General features: G+C 40.2%; 1 protein-coding gene across 1 annotated transcript in view; it reads right to left on the bottom strand.

Moving 5' to 3' along the window:
• Nucleotides 1-18,444, bottom strand: part of RIF1 (replication timing regulatory factor 1) — a 675,273-nt gene that overhangs the window by 353,445 nt on the left and 303,384 nt on the right. Inside the window, exon 20 of the mRNA XM_053712714.1 lies at nt 15,453-15,729. Within this exon, the coding sequence (XP_053568689.1) occupies nt 15,453-15,729 (277 nt within the window). The remainder of the gene's footprint in view (nt 1-15,452; nt 15,730-18,444) is intronic.

Here is an 18,444-nt window from a genome sequence, read left to right as displayed (position 1 = left end):
AACTTGTGTCATGACAAACGCACATTAAATTTAACTGCTGAACTGCAAAGGGAAATACACATAGACCTGACTCATGGCAAATATAAGTAAAATACATATATTTAAAACTTTATATTAATACATAAAGCACCAAACCATAGCTGAGTGTCTTAAAATAGTGATACCTACCTACCGAAAGACACCCATCCACATATAGCAGATAGCCAAACCAGTACTGAAACCTATCAGCAGAAGTAATGGTATAGAAGAGTATACCGTCAATCTGAAAGGGGAGGTAGGAGATGAATCCCTACGACTGATAACAGAGAACCCTTGAAAAGATTTCCCGCAAGGAAAACCATAAAATCAAACAAGCGATACTCTCTTCACATCCCTCTGACAAACACTGTACTCAGAGGAATTGGGCTTCAGAATGCTTAGAAGCGCTTATCAAAGAAGAAATTTAGAAATCAAGCACAAACTTACTTCACCACCTCCATAGGAGGCAAAGTTTGTAAAACTGAATTGTGGGTGTGGTGAGGGGTGTATTTATAAGCATTTTGAGGTTTGGGAACTTTGCCCCTCCTGGTAGGATTGTATATCCCATACGTCACTAGCTCATGGACTCTTGCCAATTACATGAAAGAAAATAACACCAAAAACAAAAAATGTTTGTTAACAGAACAATTTTAAATACATAATGCATGCAGCTATTTAGCAATATAGTGCTTAATTGCGGATATAGAAAGTTAAAATGGACAGTCTAGTTAAAATGACATGTCCTATTTGAATCATGAAAGTTTAATTTTGAACAACTTTCCAATTTACTTTTATCATCAAATTTGCTCTGTTCTCTCGGTATTCATAGTTGAAAGCTAAACCTGGGCTCATATGCTAATTTCTAAGCCCTTGAAGGCCACCTCTTATCTAAATGCATTTGACAGTTTTTCACAGCTAGAGGGTGTTCATTCAGAGGTAAAAATCATATTAAAGGGACAGTACACTGTAAAATAGTTTTTCCGTTAATGTGTTTACAATTGCTTTTTTTAACAACGGCAGAGTAAAAAATGTAAGAAAATGAGCTTTTTAAGGTTTATTTGTGTATTTTAAAGCTCCGATTTTGTGTTTTAAAGCCACAGCCTAATAAAATGGGTTGAGCTTGTAGGTATAATCAGATCTCATTACTGTATCACATTGTGTACATATACCTGCTTCTTTATCTTATATCTGTCCATAAAACAATGACCAATACTTGGAGAGAACAATGGAAGATCAACATTTTATTACCTTATCTTTGCTATACCCCCCTGGGAGTGTAATTTCATCTGCTGGCTGTGCTTACACAGCTTATCTATAGCTTGGACCTGCGGCCACAAACTTTCAGAATAGGTGGGGATACCACATGCTAAATCAACTATTTCAAATGCCAATATAAGGGTAAAGGAGCTACTTGTAAACCAATTAATACACTCCAGCAGGTAAAGTGGATAATTGGGAACAAATTAAAAGTGAGAATTTTTTTGAGTTAACTGTCCCTTTAACATAACCTTGTTGGTTATGCAAAAATGGGCAGTGTAATAGAAAGGATTATCTATATTTTTAAACAAGAATTTAAGTAATAGACAAAGCTATCCCGATTTGTTTTCCTTCCATGGTCTTCCAACATCACATCCTTTGTCCTTGTATATTTTTCCTTTAAATTGTTCACACCCTGCTCCAAAAGAAGAGGAAAGGGAAACCCTCATACCTTTTATAGTACAGGTACAGACTAGGATGTGTTAACTGATTTTCTGTGCTTTAAATGGCACATGCCCCTAAATTCTCAGGGAAGGGAATATACATGACTAAGTATTAATCCCAGAACTTTTTCCACTTTCTGCGATGAGATTTTTTTAGTGAAAAATTTTCTGCAGGACATTTTTAAATAAAATAAAATTTTAAATTAGGCAGTTACACTAAAGCACCAGTTCAATTGTAATGTGTTTGTTAACTGAAGAATAAAGCAATATTTAAAGTTTTATAAATATAGTGCAGTAGTTGAATTGCATTGCAAATTAGCTGCAGACACTCTAAAAAAGGTGCATTGCATATACAAACGTTTTACATTCAGAAAAAACAGCTTTGCAGACTGTGAGAGGCTACGGAACGGGCTTGAAATGATCTCTGAGAGCCAGTCAGTTAATGCACTACTACTTTACTAACATGGTGCAGCCAGAGAACAGCTCTGTTTGAAGAGAACAGCCTAATGTGGAGCAGCGCTGAAAAGTTAAATCGCTAACAGTTCCTGTTTGTGTCCTGTTCTTTCTGCAGACCTGCTGCATTTTCTGCGATGACATCTCAGATCACTGTATGTTCTGCCTTGGGGGTATTAATGAAGCTTTTCTACTTACACAGTTGGAGATAAAAAGCAAAATGAACATGCCCTTTAGTGTTGCACCATTTTATTATTGTTTGATTGCTTGTATATAACTGTTGAACAGTGTTTATTTAAAAAATAAATAAGGGGTTAAAGTCAGCTCCAGAGCAGCTATTCCTGGGACCTAGCTGAACATATCTAGAGAGCCAATCACAAGCTAGCTCCCAGTAGGGCATGCTGCTTCGAGCCTACCAAGGTAAACATTTAAAACATTTATGCTTACCTGATAAATTACTCTCTTGTGATGTATCGAGTCCATGGATTCATCCTTTACTTGTGGGATATTCTCCTTCCCAACAGGAAGTGGCAAAGAGCACATAGCAGAGCTGTCCATATAGCTCCCCCTCTAGCTCCACCCCCCAGTCATTCGACCGAAGGTTAGGAAGAAAAAGGAGAAACCATAGGGTGCAGTGGTGACTGTAGTTTAAACAAAAACACTACCTGACTTAATAGCCAGGGCGGGCCGTGGACTCGATACATCACAAGAGAAAGAAATTTATCAGGTAAGCATAAATTCTGTTTTCTCTTGTAAGATCTATCGAGTCCACGGATTCATCCTTTACTTGTGGGATACCAATACCAAAGCTTTAGGACACGGATGACGGGAGGGAACAAGACAGGTACCTTAAACGGAAGGCACCACTGCTTGTAAAAACTCTCTCCCAAAAATAGCCTCCGAAGAAGCAAAAGTATCGAATTTGTAAAATTTGGAAAAAGTATGCAGCGAAGACCAAGTCGCTGCCTTACAAATCTGTTCAACAGAAGCCTCATTATTAAAAGCCCATGTGGAAGCCACTGCTCTGGTAGAATGAGCAGTAATTGTTTCGGGAGGCTGCTGGCCAACAGTCTCATAGGCCAAACGGATGATGCTTTTCAGCCAAAAGGAAAGAGAGGTAGCAGTCGCCTTCTGACCTCTCCTCTTACCAGAATAGATAAACAATGAAAGTATTTGTCGGAAATCCTTAGTTGCTTGTAAATAAAACTTTAAAGCACGAACCACATCAAGATTGTGTAAAAAGACGTTCCTTCTTCGAAGGATTAGGACACAGAGAAGGAACAACAATTTCCTGGTTAATATTCTTATTAGACACAACCTTAGGAAGAAAACCGGGTTTGGTACGCAAAACTACCTTATCTGCATGGAAAACCAGGTAAGGTGAATCACACTGTAAAGCAGATAACTCTGATACTCTTAGAGCAGAAGAGATGGCTACCAAAAACAAAAAACTTTCCAAGATTAAAGCTTAATATCTATGGAATGTAAAGGTTCAAACGGAACCCCTTGCAGAACTGAAAGAACTAAATTCAGACTCCATGGCGGAGCCACAGGTCTATAAACAGGCTTGATTCTGACTAAATGTTTGAACGTCTGGTACCTCTGCCAGACGTTTGTGTAAAAGAATAGACAAAGCAGATATCTGTCCTTTTAAGGAACTAGCTGATAATCCTTTCTCCAATCCTTCTTGGAGAAAGGACAATATCCTGGGAATCCTAATCTTACTCCATGAGTAACCTTTGGATTCACACCAAAAAAGATATTTTCGCCAAATCTTATGGTAGATTTTCCTGGTGACAGGCTTTCTAGCCTGAATCAGGGTATTAATAACTGACTCAGAGAGACCACGCTTTGAGAGGATTAGGCGTTCAATCTCCAAGCAGTCAGACGCAGAGAAATTAGATTTGGATGCTTGAAAGGACCTTGAATTAGAAAGTCCTGCCTCACTGGTAGTGTCCATGGTGGGACAGATGACATGTCCACTAGGTCTGCATACCAGGTCCTGCGTGGCCACGCAGGCGCTATCAGAACCACCAAAGCCCTCTCCTGCTTGATTCTGGCAACCAGACGAGGGAGGAGAGGAAACGGTGGAAAAACATAGGCCAGATTGAAGGACCAAGGCGCTGCTAGAGCATCTATCAGAAGCGCCTGGGGATCCCGGGACCTGGACCCGTAAAGAGGAAGTTTGGTGTTCTGACCGGACGCCATCAGATCCAATTCTGGAGTGCCCCATAGCCGAGTCAGCTGGGCAAATACCTCCGGGTGGAGTTCCCACTCCCCTGGGTGAAAAGTCTGACGACTTAGAAAATCCGCCTCCCAGTTGTCTACTCCTGGGATGTGAATTGCTGAGAGATGGCAGGAGTGATCCTCCGCCCACCTGATTATTTTGGTTACCTCCGTCATTGCTAGGGAACTCCTTGTTCACCCTTGATGATTGACTTAAACTACAGTTGTGATGTTGTCCGACTGAAATCTGATGAATTTGGCCGCAGCTAGCTGAGGCCATGCCTGAAGAGCGTTGAATATCGCCCTCAGTTCCAGAATGTTTACCAGGAGAAGAGTTTCTTCCCGAGACCATAAGCCCTGAGCTTTCAGGGAGTCCCAGACTGCACCCCAGCCCAACAGACTGGCCTCGGTCGTTACGATGATCCACTCTGGTCTGCGGACCACATTGCAGTGGTCCGAGGTGTATTCGTGCAAAAGGGACTATGTCCATTGCCGCTACCATTAATCCGATTGTCTCCATGCACTGAGCTACAGATGGACGAGGAATGGAATGAAGGACTCGGGCAAGTGGTTAAGAGTTTTAACTTTCTGACCTCCGTCAGAAATATTTTCATATATACCGAGTCTATAAGAGTTCCTAGGAAGGAAACTCTTTTGAGGGGGGAGAGAGAACTCATTTTGATGTTCACCTTCCACCCGTGAGACCTCAGAAAGGCCAATAAGATTCCCGTGTGAGACTTGGCTCTTTGGAAAGTCGACGCCTGAATTAAGATGTCGTCTAGATAAGGCGCCACTGCTATGCCCCGCGGTCTTAGAACCGCCAGGAGGGACCCTAGCACCTTTGTGAAAATTCTGGGAGCAGTGGCCAACCCAAAAGGAAGAGCCACAAACTAGTAACGCTTGTCCAGAAAGGCGAACCTGAGAAACTGGTGATGATCTTTGTGGATAGGAATGTGCAGATATGCATCCTTTGAATCCACGGTGGTCATATATTGACCCTCCTTGATCATTGGTAAGATTGTCCGAATAGTCTCCATCTTGAATGATGGGACTCTGAGAAGTTTGAGATCCAGGATTGGTCTGAAAGTTCCTTCTTTCTTTGGAACCACAAACAGGTTTGAGTAAAAACCCAGCCTTTGTTCCACAGTTGGAACTGGGTGGATCACTCCCATTGTATGTAGGTCTTCTACACAGCGTAAGAATGCCTCTTTCTTTGTCTGGTCTGAAGACAGACGAGAAATGTGGAACTTTCCCCTTGGAGGGGAGTCCTTGAATTCTAGAAGATATCCCTGGGATACAATCTCTAAGGCCCAGGGATCGTGTACATCTCATGCCCAGGCCTGAGCGAAGAGAGAGTCTGCCCCCTACTAGATCCGGTCCCGAATCTGGGGCTACCCCATCATGCTGTCTTGTAGGCAGCTGCAGGCTTCTTGGCCTGTTTACCCTTGTTCCAGCCCTGGTAAGGCTTCCAGGCTGCCCTGGGTTGTGAAGTGTTACCCTCTTGCTTTGCAGCAGGGGAGGATGAAGCGAGACCGCTCCTGAAATTCCGAAAGGAACAAAAATTATTTTGTTTGTTCTTTGTCTTGAAGGACTTGTCCTGGGGGAGAGCATGGCCTTTTCCCCCAGTGATTTCTGAAATAATCTCTTTCAATTCAGGCCCGAAGAGGGTCTTTCCTTTGAAAGGGATGTTCAATAGTTTGGATTTTGACGACACATCGGCCGACCAGGACTTTAGCCACAGCGCCATGCGCGCCAAAATGGCGAAACCTGAATTCTTTGCCACTAACTTAGCTAGTTGGAAAGCGGCATCTGTGATAAAAGAATTAGCCAGCTTAAGAGCCTTAATTCTGTCCATAATGTCCTCATATGAGGTCTCCGTCTGGAGCGCATCTTCCAGCGCCTCGAACCAGAAAGCAGCTGTAGTGGTTACAGGAACAATGCACGCAAAAGGTTGGAAAAGAAAACCTTGTTGAACAAAAATTTTCTTTAAGTAAAGCCTCTAATTTTTTATCCATAGGGTCTTTAAACTGTCTTCAATTGGTATAGTTGTGCGTTTAGCAAGTGAAGAAACAGCCCCCTCCACCTTAGGGAGGTTCTGCCACGAGTCCCGCATGGGGTTAGATATGGGGAACATCTTCTTAAAAACAGGAGGGGGAACGAAGGGAATACCTGGTCTATCCCACTCCCTAATAATATCCGCAATCCTCTTAGGGACCGGGAACACATCAGTGTAAACAGGAACTTCTAGGTACTTGTCCATTTTACACAATTTCTCTGGAACCACCATAGGGTCGCAGTCATCCAGAGTAACTAATACCTCCCTGAGCAATAAGCGGAGGTGTTCTAGTTTAAATTTAAAAGCTAATGTATCTGAATCTGTCTCTGAGGAGAAACCTTTCCTGAATCGGAAATTTCTCCCTCAGACAGCACATCCCTCGCCCCCACTTCAGAGTGTTGTGAGGGTATATCGGATACGGCTACTAAAGCGTCAGAATGCTCATTATCTGTTCTTAAAACAGAGCTATCACGCTTTGCAGGCAACACGGGCAGTTTAGATAAAAACACTGAGAGGATATTATTCATAACTGCCGCCAAGTCTTGCGAGGTAAAAGAGTTAGACGCACTAGAGGTGCTAGGCGTCGCTTGAGCGGGCGTAACTGGTTGTGACACTTGGGGAGAGGTTAACGGGCTAACCTCGTTACCTTCCGTCTGAGAATCATCTTGGGCCACATTTTTAAGTGCAACAATATGTTCTTTAAAGTGTATAGACATATCAGTACAAGTGGGACACATTCTGAGAGGGGGTTCAACTATGGCTTCTAAACACATTGAACAAGGATTTTCCTTGGTGTCAGACATGTTTAACAGAGTAGTAGTAACATAAACAGGCTTGGAAAACACTTCAATCAAATAAAAACACACTTTGAAAAAAACGTTACTGTGCCTTTAAGAAATAAAAAAAGGCACACAATTTAGCAAAACAGTGAAAAAATGCAGCAAACTTTTCGAAATTTACACAGTATGTACCTAAAGCATTAGTAAGATTGCACAACTAGCAATAAAAACGATTAACCCCTTAATGCCCAAACCGGATCGACAGTAAGCCAAAAAAAACTGGTTAAAGAAACTACAGCACCTTGCCACAGCTCTGCTGTGGCCCTACCTGCCCTTAGCGACCAGATTTGTGGGGGAAAAGCTTCTTATAGGCCCTCAAACTGCAGCAGGACCCTCCATGTGAAAACTTCTAGTCAAAATAACTGCGCATCTGAGGCGCGAAATTAGGCCCCTCCCACCTCACTCCGGTGCTTGTGAGGCCTAAAGAAACACTCCCAAGTGTTTTAGTAATAGCCATGTGGGTAACAACCCCTGAAAGAAACCCAAAGGAACCTTCAAAGTGTCTCAAACTAATTTTTCAATAAAAACCGTTTGCCCTGAAGTAGTGTCAACCAGCATAAACTAGCCCTGTTATGTAAGCTTGAAATTCCATACTTAGTCTCTGAATATAGCTTACCCTTCCCTCATGGGGATATTAACAGTCTTTTCTAGCATTATCACAGTCTTGTCTAGAAATAAATGACTGAACATACTTTATTGCAGCCTAACCTGCAAACCGTTCCCCCCAACTGAAGTTCTCATGTACTCCTCAGTCCTGTGTGGGAACAGCAGTGGATTTTAGTTACAACATGCTAAAATCATCTTCCTCCCTGCAGAAATCTTCATCTCCTATCTGCTAGAGAATAAATAGTACACACCGGTACCATTTAAAATAAACTCTTGCTTGTAGAAAATAAAAACTACAATTCTAACACCACATTCACTTTACCCTTCCGATTGCTTAGAGCCGGCAAAGAGAATGACTGGGGGGTGGAGCTAGAGGGGGAGCTATATGGACAGCTCTGCTGTGTGCTCTCTTTGCCACTTCCTGTTGGGAAGGAGAATATCCCACAAGTAAAGGATGAATCCGTGGACTTGATACATCTTACAAGAGAAAAAGGATACCAAAAGAACTAAATCCAATATTTCAAGTCACTTTAAATGATCTTTTTTAACCAGAGAGTGACCCCACAAAAAATATTTAAAAACTGCAACATGCTTAGGAGTAGAATCTCATGCTTTTTTTGCACCAATCTTTTTGTTCAAACTCCTCCAACTCTTGAAGTCTACCACCATATACCGTTTTATTTTAACGGTCAAATTAGATTTTTTGATTGCATCGTTTGGTAGACAAGCAACTGTACCATGAGGTACCAGCTCCAGCAGAGGCAAAGTGAAAACTGAGGTACTGATGAGGTGGGAGGGGTTTGGGAATTTTTCCCTCCTCCTAGTGGTAGTGAAAAGTAATTCCCAGGAGTAATGGTTTGAGTACTTTCACCAGCTGTATGAAAAACATAATTTATGTAAGAACTTACCTGATAAATTCATTTCTTTCATATTAGCAAGAGTCCATGAGCTAGTGACGTATGGGATATACATTCCTACCAGGAGGGGCAAAGTTTCCCAAACCTCAAAATGCCTATAAATACACCCCTCACCACACCCACAATTCAGTTTAACGAATAGCCAAGAAGTGGGGTGATAAAAAAGTGCGAAAGCATATAAAATAAGGAATTGGAATAATTGTGCTTTATACAAAATCATAACCACCACAAAAAAAGGGCGGGCCTCATGGACTCTTGCTAATATGAAAGAAATGAATTTATCAGGTAAGTTCTTACATAAATTATGTTTTCTTTCATGTAATTAGCAAGAGTCCATGAGCTAGTGACGTATGGGATAATGACTACCCAAGATGTGGATCTTTCCACACAAGAGTCACTAGAGAGGGAGGGATAAAATAAAGACAGCCAATTCCTGCTGAAAATAATCCACACCCAAAATAAAGTTTAACGAAAAACATAAGCAGAAGATTCAAACTGAAACCGCTGCCTGAAGTACTTTTCTACCAAAAACTGCTTCAGAAGAAGAAAATACATCAAAATGGTAGAATTTAGTAAAAGTATGCAAAGAGGACCAAGTTGCTGCTTTGCAGATCTGGTCAACCGAAGCTTCATTCCTAAACGCCCAGGAAGTAGATACTGACCTAGTAGAATGAGCTGTAATTCTCTGAGGCGGAATTTTACCCGACTCAACATAGGCAAGATGAATTAAAGATTTCAACCAAAATGCCAAAGAAATGGCAGAAGCTTTCTGGCCTTTCCTAGAACCGGAAAAGATAACAAATAGACTAGAAGTCTTACGGAAAGATTTCGTAGCTTCAACATAATATTTCAAAGCACTAACAACATCCAAAGAATGCAACGATTTCTCCTTAGAATTCTTAGGATTAGGACATAATGAAGGAACCACAATTTCTCTACTAATGTTGTTGGAATTCACAACTTTAGGTAAAAATTCAAAAGAAGTTCGCAACACCGCCTTATCCTGATGAAAAATCAGAAAAGGAGACTCACAAGAAAGAGCAGATAATTCAGAAACTCTTCTAGCAGAAGAGATGGCCAAAAGGAACAAAACTTTCCAAGAAAGTAATTTAATGTCCAATGAATGCATAGGTTCAAACGGAGGAGCTTGAAGAGCTCCCAGAACCAAATTCAAACTCCAAGGAGGAGAAATTGACTTAATGACAGGTTTTATACGAACCAAAGCTTGTACAAAACAATGAATATCAGGAAGAATAGCAATCTTTCTGTGAAAAAGAACAGAAAGAGCAGAGATTTGTCCTTTCAAAGAACTTGCGGACAAACCCTTATCTAAACCATCCTGAAGAAACTGTAAAATTCTCGGTATTCTAAAAGAATGCCAAGAAAAATGATGAGAAAGACACCAAGAAATATAAGTCTTCCAGACTCTATAATATATCTCTCGAGATACAGATTTACGAGCCTGTAACATAGTATTAATCACGGAGTCAGAGAAACCTCTTTGACCAAGAATCAAGCGTTCAATCTCCAAACCTTTAAATTTAAGGATTTCAGATCCTGATGGAAAAAAGGGCCTTGTGACAGAAGGTCTGGTCTTAACGGAAGAGTCCACGGTTGGCAAGAGGCCATCCGGACAAGATCCGCATACCAAAACCTGTGAGGCCATGCCGGAGCTACCAGCAGAACAAACGAGCATTCCTTCAGAATCTTGGAGATTACTCTTGGAAGAAGAACTAGAGGCGGAAAGATATAGGCAGGATGATACTTCCAAGGAAGTGATAATGCATCCACTGCCTCCGCCTGAGGATCCCGGGATCTGGACAGATACCTGGGAAGTTTCTTGTTTAGATGGGACGCCATCAGATCTATTTCTGGAAGTTCCCACATTTGAACAATCTGAAGAAATACCTCTGGGTGAAGAGACCATTCGCCCGGATGCAACGTTTGGCGACTGAGATAATCCGCTTCCCAATTGTCTACACCTGGGATATGAACCGCAGAGATTAGACAGGAGCTGGATTCCGCCCAAACCAAAATTCGAGATACTTCTTTCATAGCCAGAGGACTGTGAGTCCCTCCTTGATGATTGATGTATGCCACAGTTGTGACATTGTCTGTCTGAAAACAAATGAACGATTCTCTCTTCAGAAGAGGCCAAAACTGAAGAGCTCTGAAAATTGCACGGAGTTCCAAAATATTGATCGGTAATCTCACCTCCTGAGATTCCCAAACTCCTTGTGCCGTCAGAGATCCCCACACAGCTCCCCAACCTGTGAGACTTGCATCTGTTGAAATTACAGTCCAGGTCGGAAGCACAAAAGAAGCCCCCTGAATTAAACGATGGTGATCTGTCCACCATGTTAGAGAGTGTCGAACAATCGGTTTTAAAGATATTAATTGAGATATCTTCGTGTAATCCTTGCACCATTGCTTCAGCATACAGAGCTGAAGAGGTCGCATGTGAAAACGAGCAAAGGGGATCGCGTCCGATGCAGCAGTCATAAGACCTAGAATTTCCATGCATAAGGCTACCGAAGGGAATGATTGTGACTGAAGGTTTCGACAAGCTGTAATCAACTTTAGACGTCTCTTGTCTGTTAAAGACAGAGTCATGGACACTGAATCCATCTGGAAACCCAGAAAGGTTACCCTTGTCTGAGGAATCAAAGAACTTTTTGGTAAATTGATCCTCCAACCATGATCTTGAAGAAACAACACAAGTCGATTCGTATGAGATTCTGCTAAATGTAAAGACTGAGCAAGTACCAAGATATCGTCCAAATAAGGAAATACCACAATACCCTGTTCTCTGATTACAGACAGAAGGGCACCGAGAACCTTTGTAAAAATTCTTGGAGCTGTAGCTAGGCCAAACGGCAGAGCCACAAATTGGTAATGCTTGTCCAGAAACGAGAATCTCAGGAACTGATAATGATCTGGATGAATCGGAATATGCAGATATGCATCCTGTAAATCTATCGTGGACATATAATTCCCTTGCTGAACAAAAGGTAAGATAGTCCTTACAGTTACCATCTTGAACGTTGGTATCCTTACATAACGATTCAATATTTTTAGATCCAGAACTGGTCTGAAAGAATTCTCCTTCTTTGGTACAATGAAGAGATTTGAATAAAACCCCATCCCCTGTTCCGGAACTGGAACTGGCATAATTACTCCAGTCAACTCTAGATCTGAAACACATTTCAGAAATGCTTGAGCTTTTACTGGATTTACTGGGACACGGGAAAGAAAAAATCTCTTTGCAGGAGGTCTCAACTTGAAACCAATTCTGTACCCTTCTGAAACAATGCTCTGAATCCAAAGATTGTGAACAGAATTGATCCAAATTTCCTTGAAAAAACGTAACCTGCCCCCTACCAGCTGAGCTGGAATGAGGGCCGCACCTTCATGTGGACTTAGAAGCAGGCTTTGCCTTTCTAGCTGGCTTGGATTTATTCCAGACTGGAGATGGTCTCCAAACTGAAACTGCTCCTGAGGATGAAGGATCAGGCTTTTGTTCTTTGTTGAAACGAAAGGAACGAAAACGATTATTAGCCCTGTTTTTACCTTTAGATTTTTTTATCCTGTGGTAAAAAAGTTCCTTTCCCACCAGTAACAGTTGAAATAATGGAATCCAACTGAGAACCAAATAATTTGTTACCCTGGAAAGAAATGGAAAGTAAAGTTGATTTAGAAGCCATATCAGCATTCCAAGTTTTAAGCCATAAAGCTCTTCTAGCTAAAATAGCTAGAGACATAAACCTGACATCAACTCTGATAATATCAAAAATGGCATCACAGATAAAATTATTAGCATGCTGAAGAAGAATAATAATATCATGAGAATCACGATGTGTTACTTGTTGCGCTAAAGTTTCCAACCAAAAAGTTGAAGCTGCAGCAACATCAGCCAAAGATATAGCAGGTCTAAGAAGATTACCTGAACACATAAGCTTTTCTTAGAAAGGACTCAATTTTCCTATCTAGAGGATCTTTAAACGAAGTACCATCTGACGTAGGAATAGTAGTACGTTTAGCAAGGGTAGAAATAGCCCCATCAACTTTAGGGATCTTGTCCCAAAATTCTAATCTGTCAGACGGCACAGGATATAATTGCTTAAAACGTTTAGAAGGAGTAAATGAATTACCCAAATTATCCCATTCTTTGGAAATTACTGCAGAAATAGCATTAGGAACAGGAAAAACTTCTGGAATAATCACAGGAGCTTTAAATACCTTATCTAAACGTTTAGAATTAGTATCAAGAGGACCAGAATCCTCTATTTCTAAAGCAATTAGAACTTCTTTAAGTAAAGAACGAATAAATTCCATTTTAAATAAATATGAAGATTTATCAGCATCAACCTCAGAGACAGAATCCTCTGAACCAGAGGAGTCATCAGAATCAGAATGATGATGTTCATTTAAAAATTCATCTGTAGGGAGAGAAGTTTTAAAAGATTTTTTACGTTTACTAGAAGGAGAAATAACAGACATAGCCTTCTTTATGGATTCAGAAACAAAATCTCTTATATTATCAGGAACATTCTGCACCTTAGATGTTGAGGGAACTGCAACAGGCAATGGTACTTTACTAAAGGAAATATTATCTGCTTTAACAAGTTTGTCATGACAATCAATACAAACAACAGCTGGAGAAATAGCTACCAAAAGTTTACAGCAGATACACTTAGCTTTGGTAGATTCAGCACTTGACAGCGATTTTCCTGTAGTATCTTCTGGCTCAGATGCAACGTGAGACATCTTGCAATATGTAAGAGAAAAAACAACATATAAAGCAAAATTGATCAAATTCCTTAAATGACAGTTTCAGGAATGGGAAAGAATGCCAAAGAACAAGCTTCTAGCAACCAGAAGCAATAAAAAATGAGACTTAAATAATGTGGAGACAAAAGTGACGCCCATATTTTTTCGCGCCAAATAAGACGCCCACATTATTTGGCGCCTAAATGCTTTTTGGCGCCAAAACTGACGCCACATCCGGAACGCCGACATCTTTGGCGCGAAATAACGTCAAAGAATGACGCAACTTCCGGCGACACGTATGACGCCGGAAACGGAAATAGAATTTTTGCGCCAAAAAAGTCCGCGCCAAGAATGACGCAATAAAATGAAGCATTTTCAGCCCCCGCGAGCCTAACAGCCCACAGGGAAAAAGTCAAATTTTAAGGTAAGAAAAAATGGTCAAATCAAAATGCATTATCCCAAATATGAAACTGACTGTCTGAAAATAAGGAAAGTTGAACATTCTGAGTCAAGGCAAATAAATGTTTGAATACATATATTTAGAACTTTATAAACAAAGTGCCCAACCATAGCTTGGAGTGTCACAGAAAATAAGACTTACTTACCCCAGGACACTCATCTACATATAGCAGATAGCCAAACCAGTACTGAAACGAGAATCAGCAGAGGTAATGGTATATATAAGAGTATATCGTCGATCTGAAAAGGGAGGTAAGAGATGAATCTCTACGACCGATAACAGAGAACCTATGAAATAGACCCCTTAGAAGGAGATCACTGCATTCAAATAGGCAAAACTCTCCTCACATCCCTCTGACATTCACTGCACGCTGAGAGGAAAACCGGGCTCCAACTTGCTGCGGAGCGCATATCAACGTAGAATCTAGCACAAACTTACTTCACCACCTCCATCGGAGGCAAAGTTTGTAAAACTGAATTGTGGGTGTGGTGAGGGGTGTATTTATAGGCATTTTGAGGTTTGGGAAACTTTGCCCCTCCTGGTAGGAATGTATATCCCATACGTCACTAGCTCATGGACTCTTGCTAATTACATGAAAGAAAAAATATTTCTAAAGAAGCCGACAAGGAGTTTTGTTTGTTATTTTTACACAAACCGTACTTAAAGGGACACTGAACCAACATTTTTTCTTTCATGATTCAGATAGAGCGTGCAATTTTATGCAACTTTCTAATTTGCTCCTATTATCAATATTTCTTCGATTTCTTGCTATCTTTATTTAAAAAAGGAATCTAAGCTAAGGAGCCAGCACATTTTTGGTTCAGTTCTATTGACAGCACTTGCTTATTGGCGCTGTCCAATCAGCAAGGACAACCCAGTTTGTTCACCAAAAATGGCCCGGCATCTAAACTTACATTCTTGCTATTCAAATAAACATACCAAGAGAATGAAGAAAATTTGACAATAGGGAGTAAATTAGAAAGTTGCTTAAAACTGCATGCTCTGAATCACAAAAGAAAAAATTTTGGGTTCAGTGTCCCTTTAACACAGACTATTACTACACTATTACTTTTTACTGTAGCCAAAGAGCACCTAAGTCATTACAGCATAAATTGGAACACTGCTTGTTTGGAAAAAGTACTTCTAAAGCATGGCAATGAGTAGAGAGTTTGCTCGCTTTCATATTGCTGCCAATGGCCTCAACTTAGACACCGCTTTTATTTTTTAAATTAAAAAAATCCACCACAATAAAGTGAGCCAGTACCAGATGGAGCAAAACAAATGTGTATATAAAAACTTACAAAAAAAGCTTTACAGTTCTTTATTTGGAAGAAATGCGTTCAGTAGAATGCATCATTTCCATATGCCTTTAAATGAGCATTTACAAGCTAAATAACTGTCACTTACTTGGTCTTTTCATAGAACACTGCAATAGGTTTGGTAAGCATCAAAAATTCCATTCTAATAACTGAAGGTAAGGTTATGTGGCTGATGAAAGTCATAAGAACTCCTATTAGGGCACCACCAATGTAAGTCAGAGTAGAACCAGATGTTTCTAAGTTGGGCTCCTCAGAGCATAACATATGAAAGCCCTCGATCATGTTTACTGAAAGCTTTAATAATGATGTCAAATTCCCAAGTGGTTCCTTCTTCTTCTTTGACCAGTCTGTTGGTGTCTGTGGTGCTGGGGGGGAAAAAAAAAAAATCTGTAAAAGTTTGACTTTTGGACAGAGGAAATGCATGACAAACACCACACACAAACCTGAATACTAAACCTAATATAGCAAAATAAGCACAAGAACTGTGGGAGCTTCAAGAAATGGGTTTCCATGGCCGATCAGCTGTACACAAGTCTCACTGTATGTATGTATGTATGTATGTATATAAAAATATAAATCGGTAGGAGAACTAAGTTCCTCACCGATAATAGCGGCGCACACTTCACAATAAAGAAACAAAACTTATAACTTAAAAATGATAAAGTCACTGAGATAAGGCGATTTACTTATCTGAAACAATCAAGTTAAAAAATAGTCTCTCGTTTTTAAATGATGTGCCACAAGAAGTACTGGCTGCTTGATAAAGAACCCCTCAGGTGTAAAATCCAAGTCCGGTAGTGATTGTAATCTAGAAAATCAAGCGCACAAAAGCACTTCTCATAGTGCAATAAATTTTATTACAGAAATGTGTGTGTGTGTGTATGTATAATATATACACATATATATATATATATATACATATACACACATACACACATACAATAAAAATCCCCAATCAGATGGGTACTCACAAAGAAACCCTCAGGTTTGCAAAATGGTTAAAACCCAGTTCAATCGTAATGTCTGTGCTTATAATGTTCTGATACCTAGGCTTACCGGTTTCATCACACCTTCGTTGGTAGTTTAGTGTGTCCCCAGTTCCTGCCTAATCGGTATGTTTGCCAAATTCCTGTATGCATAGCTGTTTGGGAAAAAAAGCCAGATGACAAGGGTCGGCGTAACGAGACGCAAGGTGGGCGTGGCCTAACGCGTTTCACAGAGATTCCGCTTCGTCAGAGGCTATTGACAGCCCACCTTACTTCTGACATATACACACACACACACAGGTCAGAGCACGCCCATCCCTACGTCACGATCCCATTACTTTTGACAGTATTCTGTACTGCTTACGCTACGCTGCTGTGCAGGGGAATACATTTTATATTCAATGTGTTATCACTGACTTTTGTTCATAAGTTATTAGTTTGAAATTGCATATGTAGCAGTTATTTAATTGGTATTTACAATAATCAATATTTTCAATCCCCCCAATTGATATGTTTTAAATATGTGCAAGAATTACCTTACCAATTCATAATTTAAAAAGTATGCCTATACTCAACTAAAATATAATATTTAAAAAGACATTGTGCAATATATTGTAAATAGTGAAAGAATCAGATAAAATTGCTAAAAAAAAAAAACACAATATATGTGTGTGTGTGTGTGTGTGTGTGTGTGTTTGTGTTTGTATAATTAAAAACCAATATTAAAAAGCTCAAGAATGCAAAAGACCACTTAAAAGGTTTAATAAGTACATTTCGAATTAATAAGTATATATTAAATTATATTGGAAATTTTGTTGTTTCTATTATTAAATAAATAGATTACCCTGTAATTAAATCTCAATGGCTACAGTGTATCTATAAACATCCCCAAATTTCTCTTAACTACATATCAGATGGGGGGAGAATTCATCTAAAAAACATAATTTATGCTTACCTGATAAATTTATTTCTCTTGTGGTGTATCCAATCCACGGATCATCCATTACTTGTGGGATATTCTCCTTCCCAACAGGAAGTTGCATGAGGATCACCCAAAGCAGAGCTGCTATATAGCCCCTCCCCTAACTGCCATATCCAGTCATTCGACCGAAAACAAGCAGAGAAAGGAGAAACCATAGGGTGCAGTGGTGACTGTAGTTAAAAAAAAATAAAAAAATACCTGCCTTAAAATGACAGGGCGGGCCGTGGCCTGGATACACCACAAGAGAAATAAATTTATCAGGTAAGCATAAATTATGTTTTCTCTTGTTAAGTGTATCCAGTCCACGGATCATCCATTACTTGTGGGATACCAATACCAAAGCTAAAGTACACGGATGAAGGGAGGGACAAGGCAGGTACTTAAACGGAAGGTACCACTGCCTGTAAAACCTCTCTCCCAAAAATAGCCTCCGAAGAAGCAAAAGTATAAAATTTGTAGAATTTTGGAAAAGTATGAAGCGAAGACCAAGTCGCCGCCTTGCAAATCTGTTCAACAGAAGCCTCATTTTTAAAGGCCCATGTGGAAGCCACAGCTCTAGTAGAATGAGCTGTAATCCTTTCAGGAGGCTGCTGGCCAGCAGTCTCATAGGCTAAGCGGATTATGCTTCTTAGCCAAAAAGAAAGAGGTTGCCGAAGCCTTTTGACCTCTCCTCTGTCCAGAGTAGACAACAAACAAAGCAGATGTTTGACGAAAATCTTTAGTAGCTTGTAAGTAAAACTTTAAAGCACGGACCACGTCCAGATTGTGTAATAGACGTTCCTTCCTTGAAGGAGGATTAGGACACAAGGATGGAACAACAATCTCTTGATTGATATTCTTATTAGATACCACCTTAGGTAAAAACCCAGGTTTGGTACACAGAACTACCTTATCTGCATGGAAGATCAGATAAGGAGAATCACATTGTAAGGCAGATAAGTCGGAAACTCTACGAGCCGAGGAAATAGCTACCAAAAAAGAACTTTCCAAGATAAAAGTTTGATATCTATGGAATGAAGAGGTTCAAACGGAACCCCCTGAAGAACTTTAAGAACCAAATTTAAGCTCCAAGGTGGAGCAACAGGTTTAAACACAGGTTTGATTCTAACTAA

This window comes from Bombina bombina, chromosome 1 (genome assembly GCF_027579735.1).
Source record: "Bombina bombina isolate aBomBom1 chromosome 1, aBomBom1.pri, whole genome shotgun sequence".
NCBI lineage: Eukaryota > Metazoa > Chordata > Amphibia > Anura > Bombinatoridae > Bombina > Bombina bombina.
This window is presented reverse-complemented; position numbering and strand designations above follow the sequence as displayed.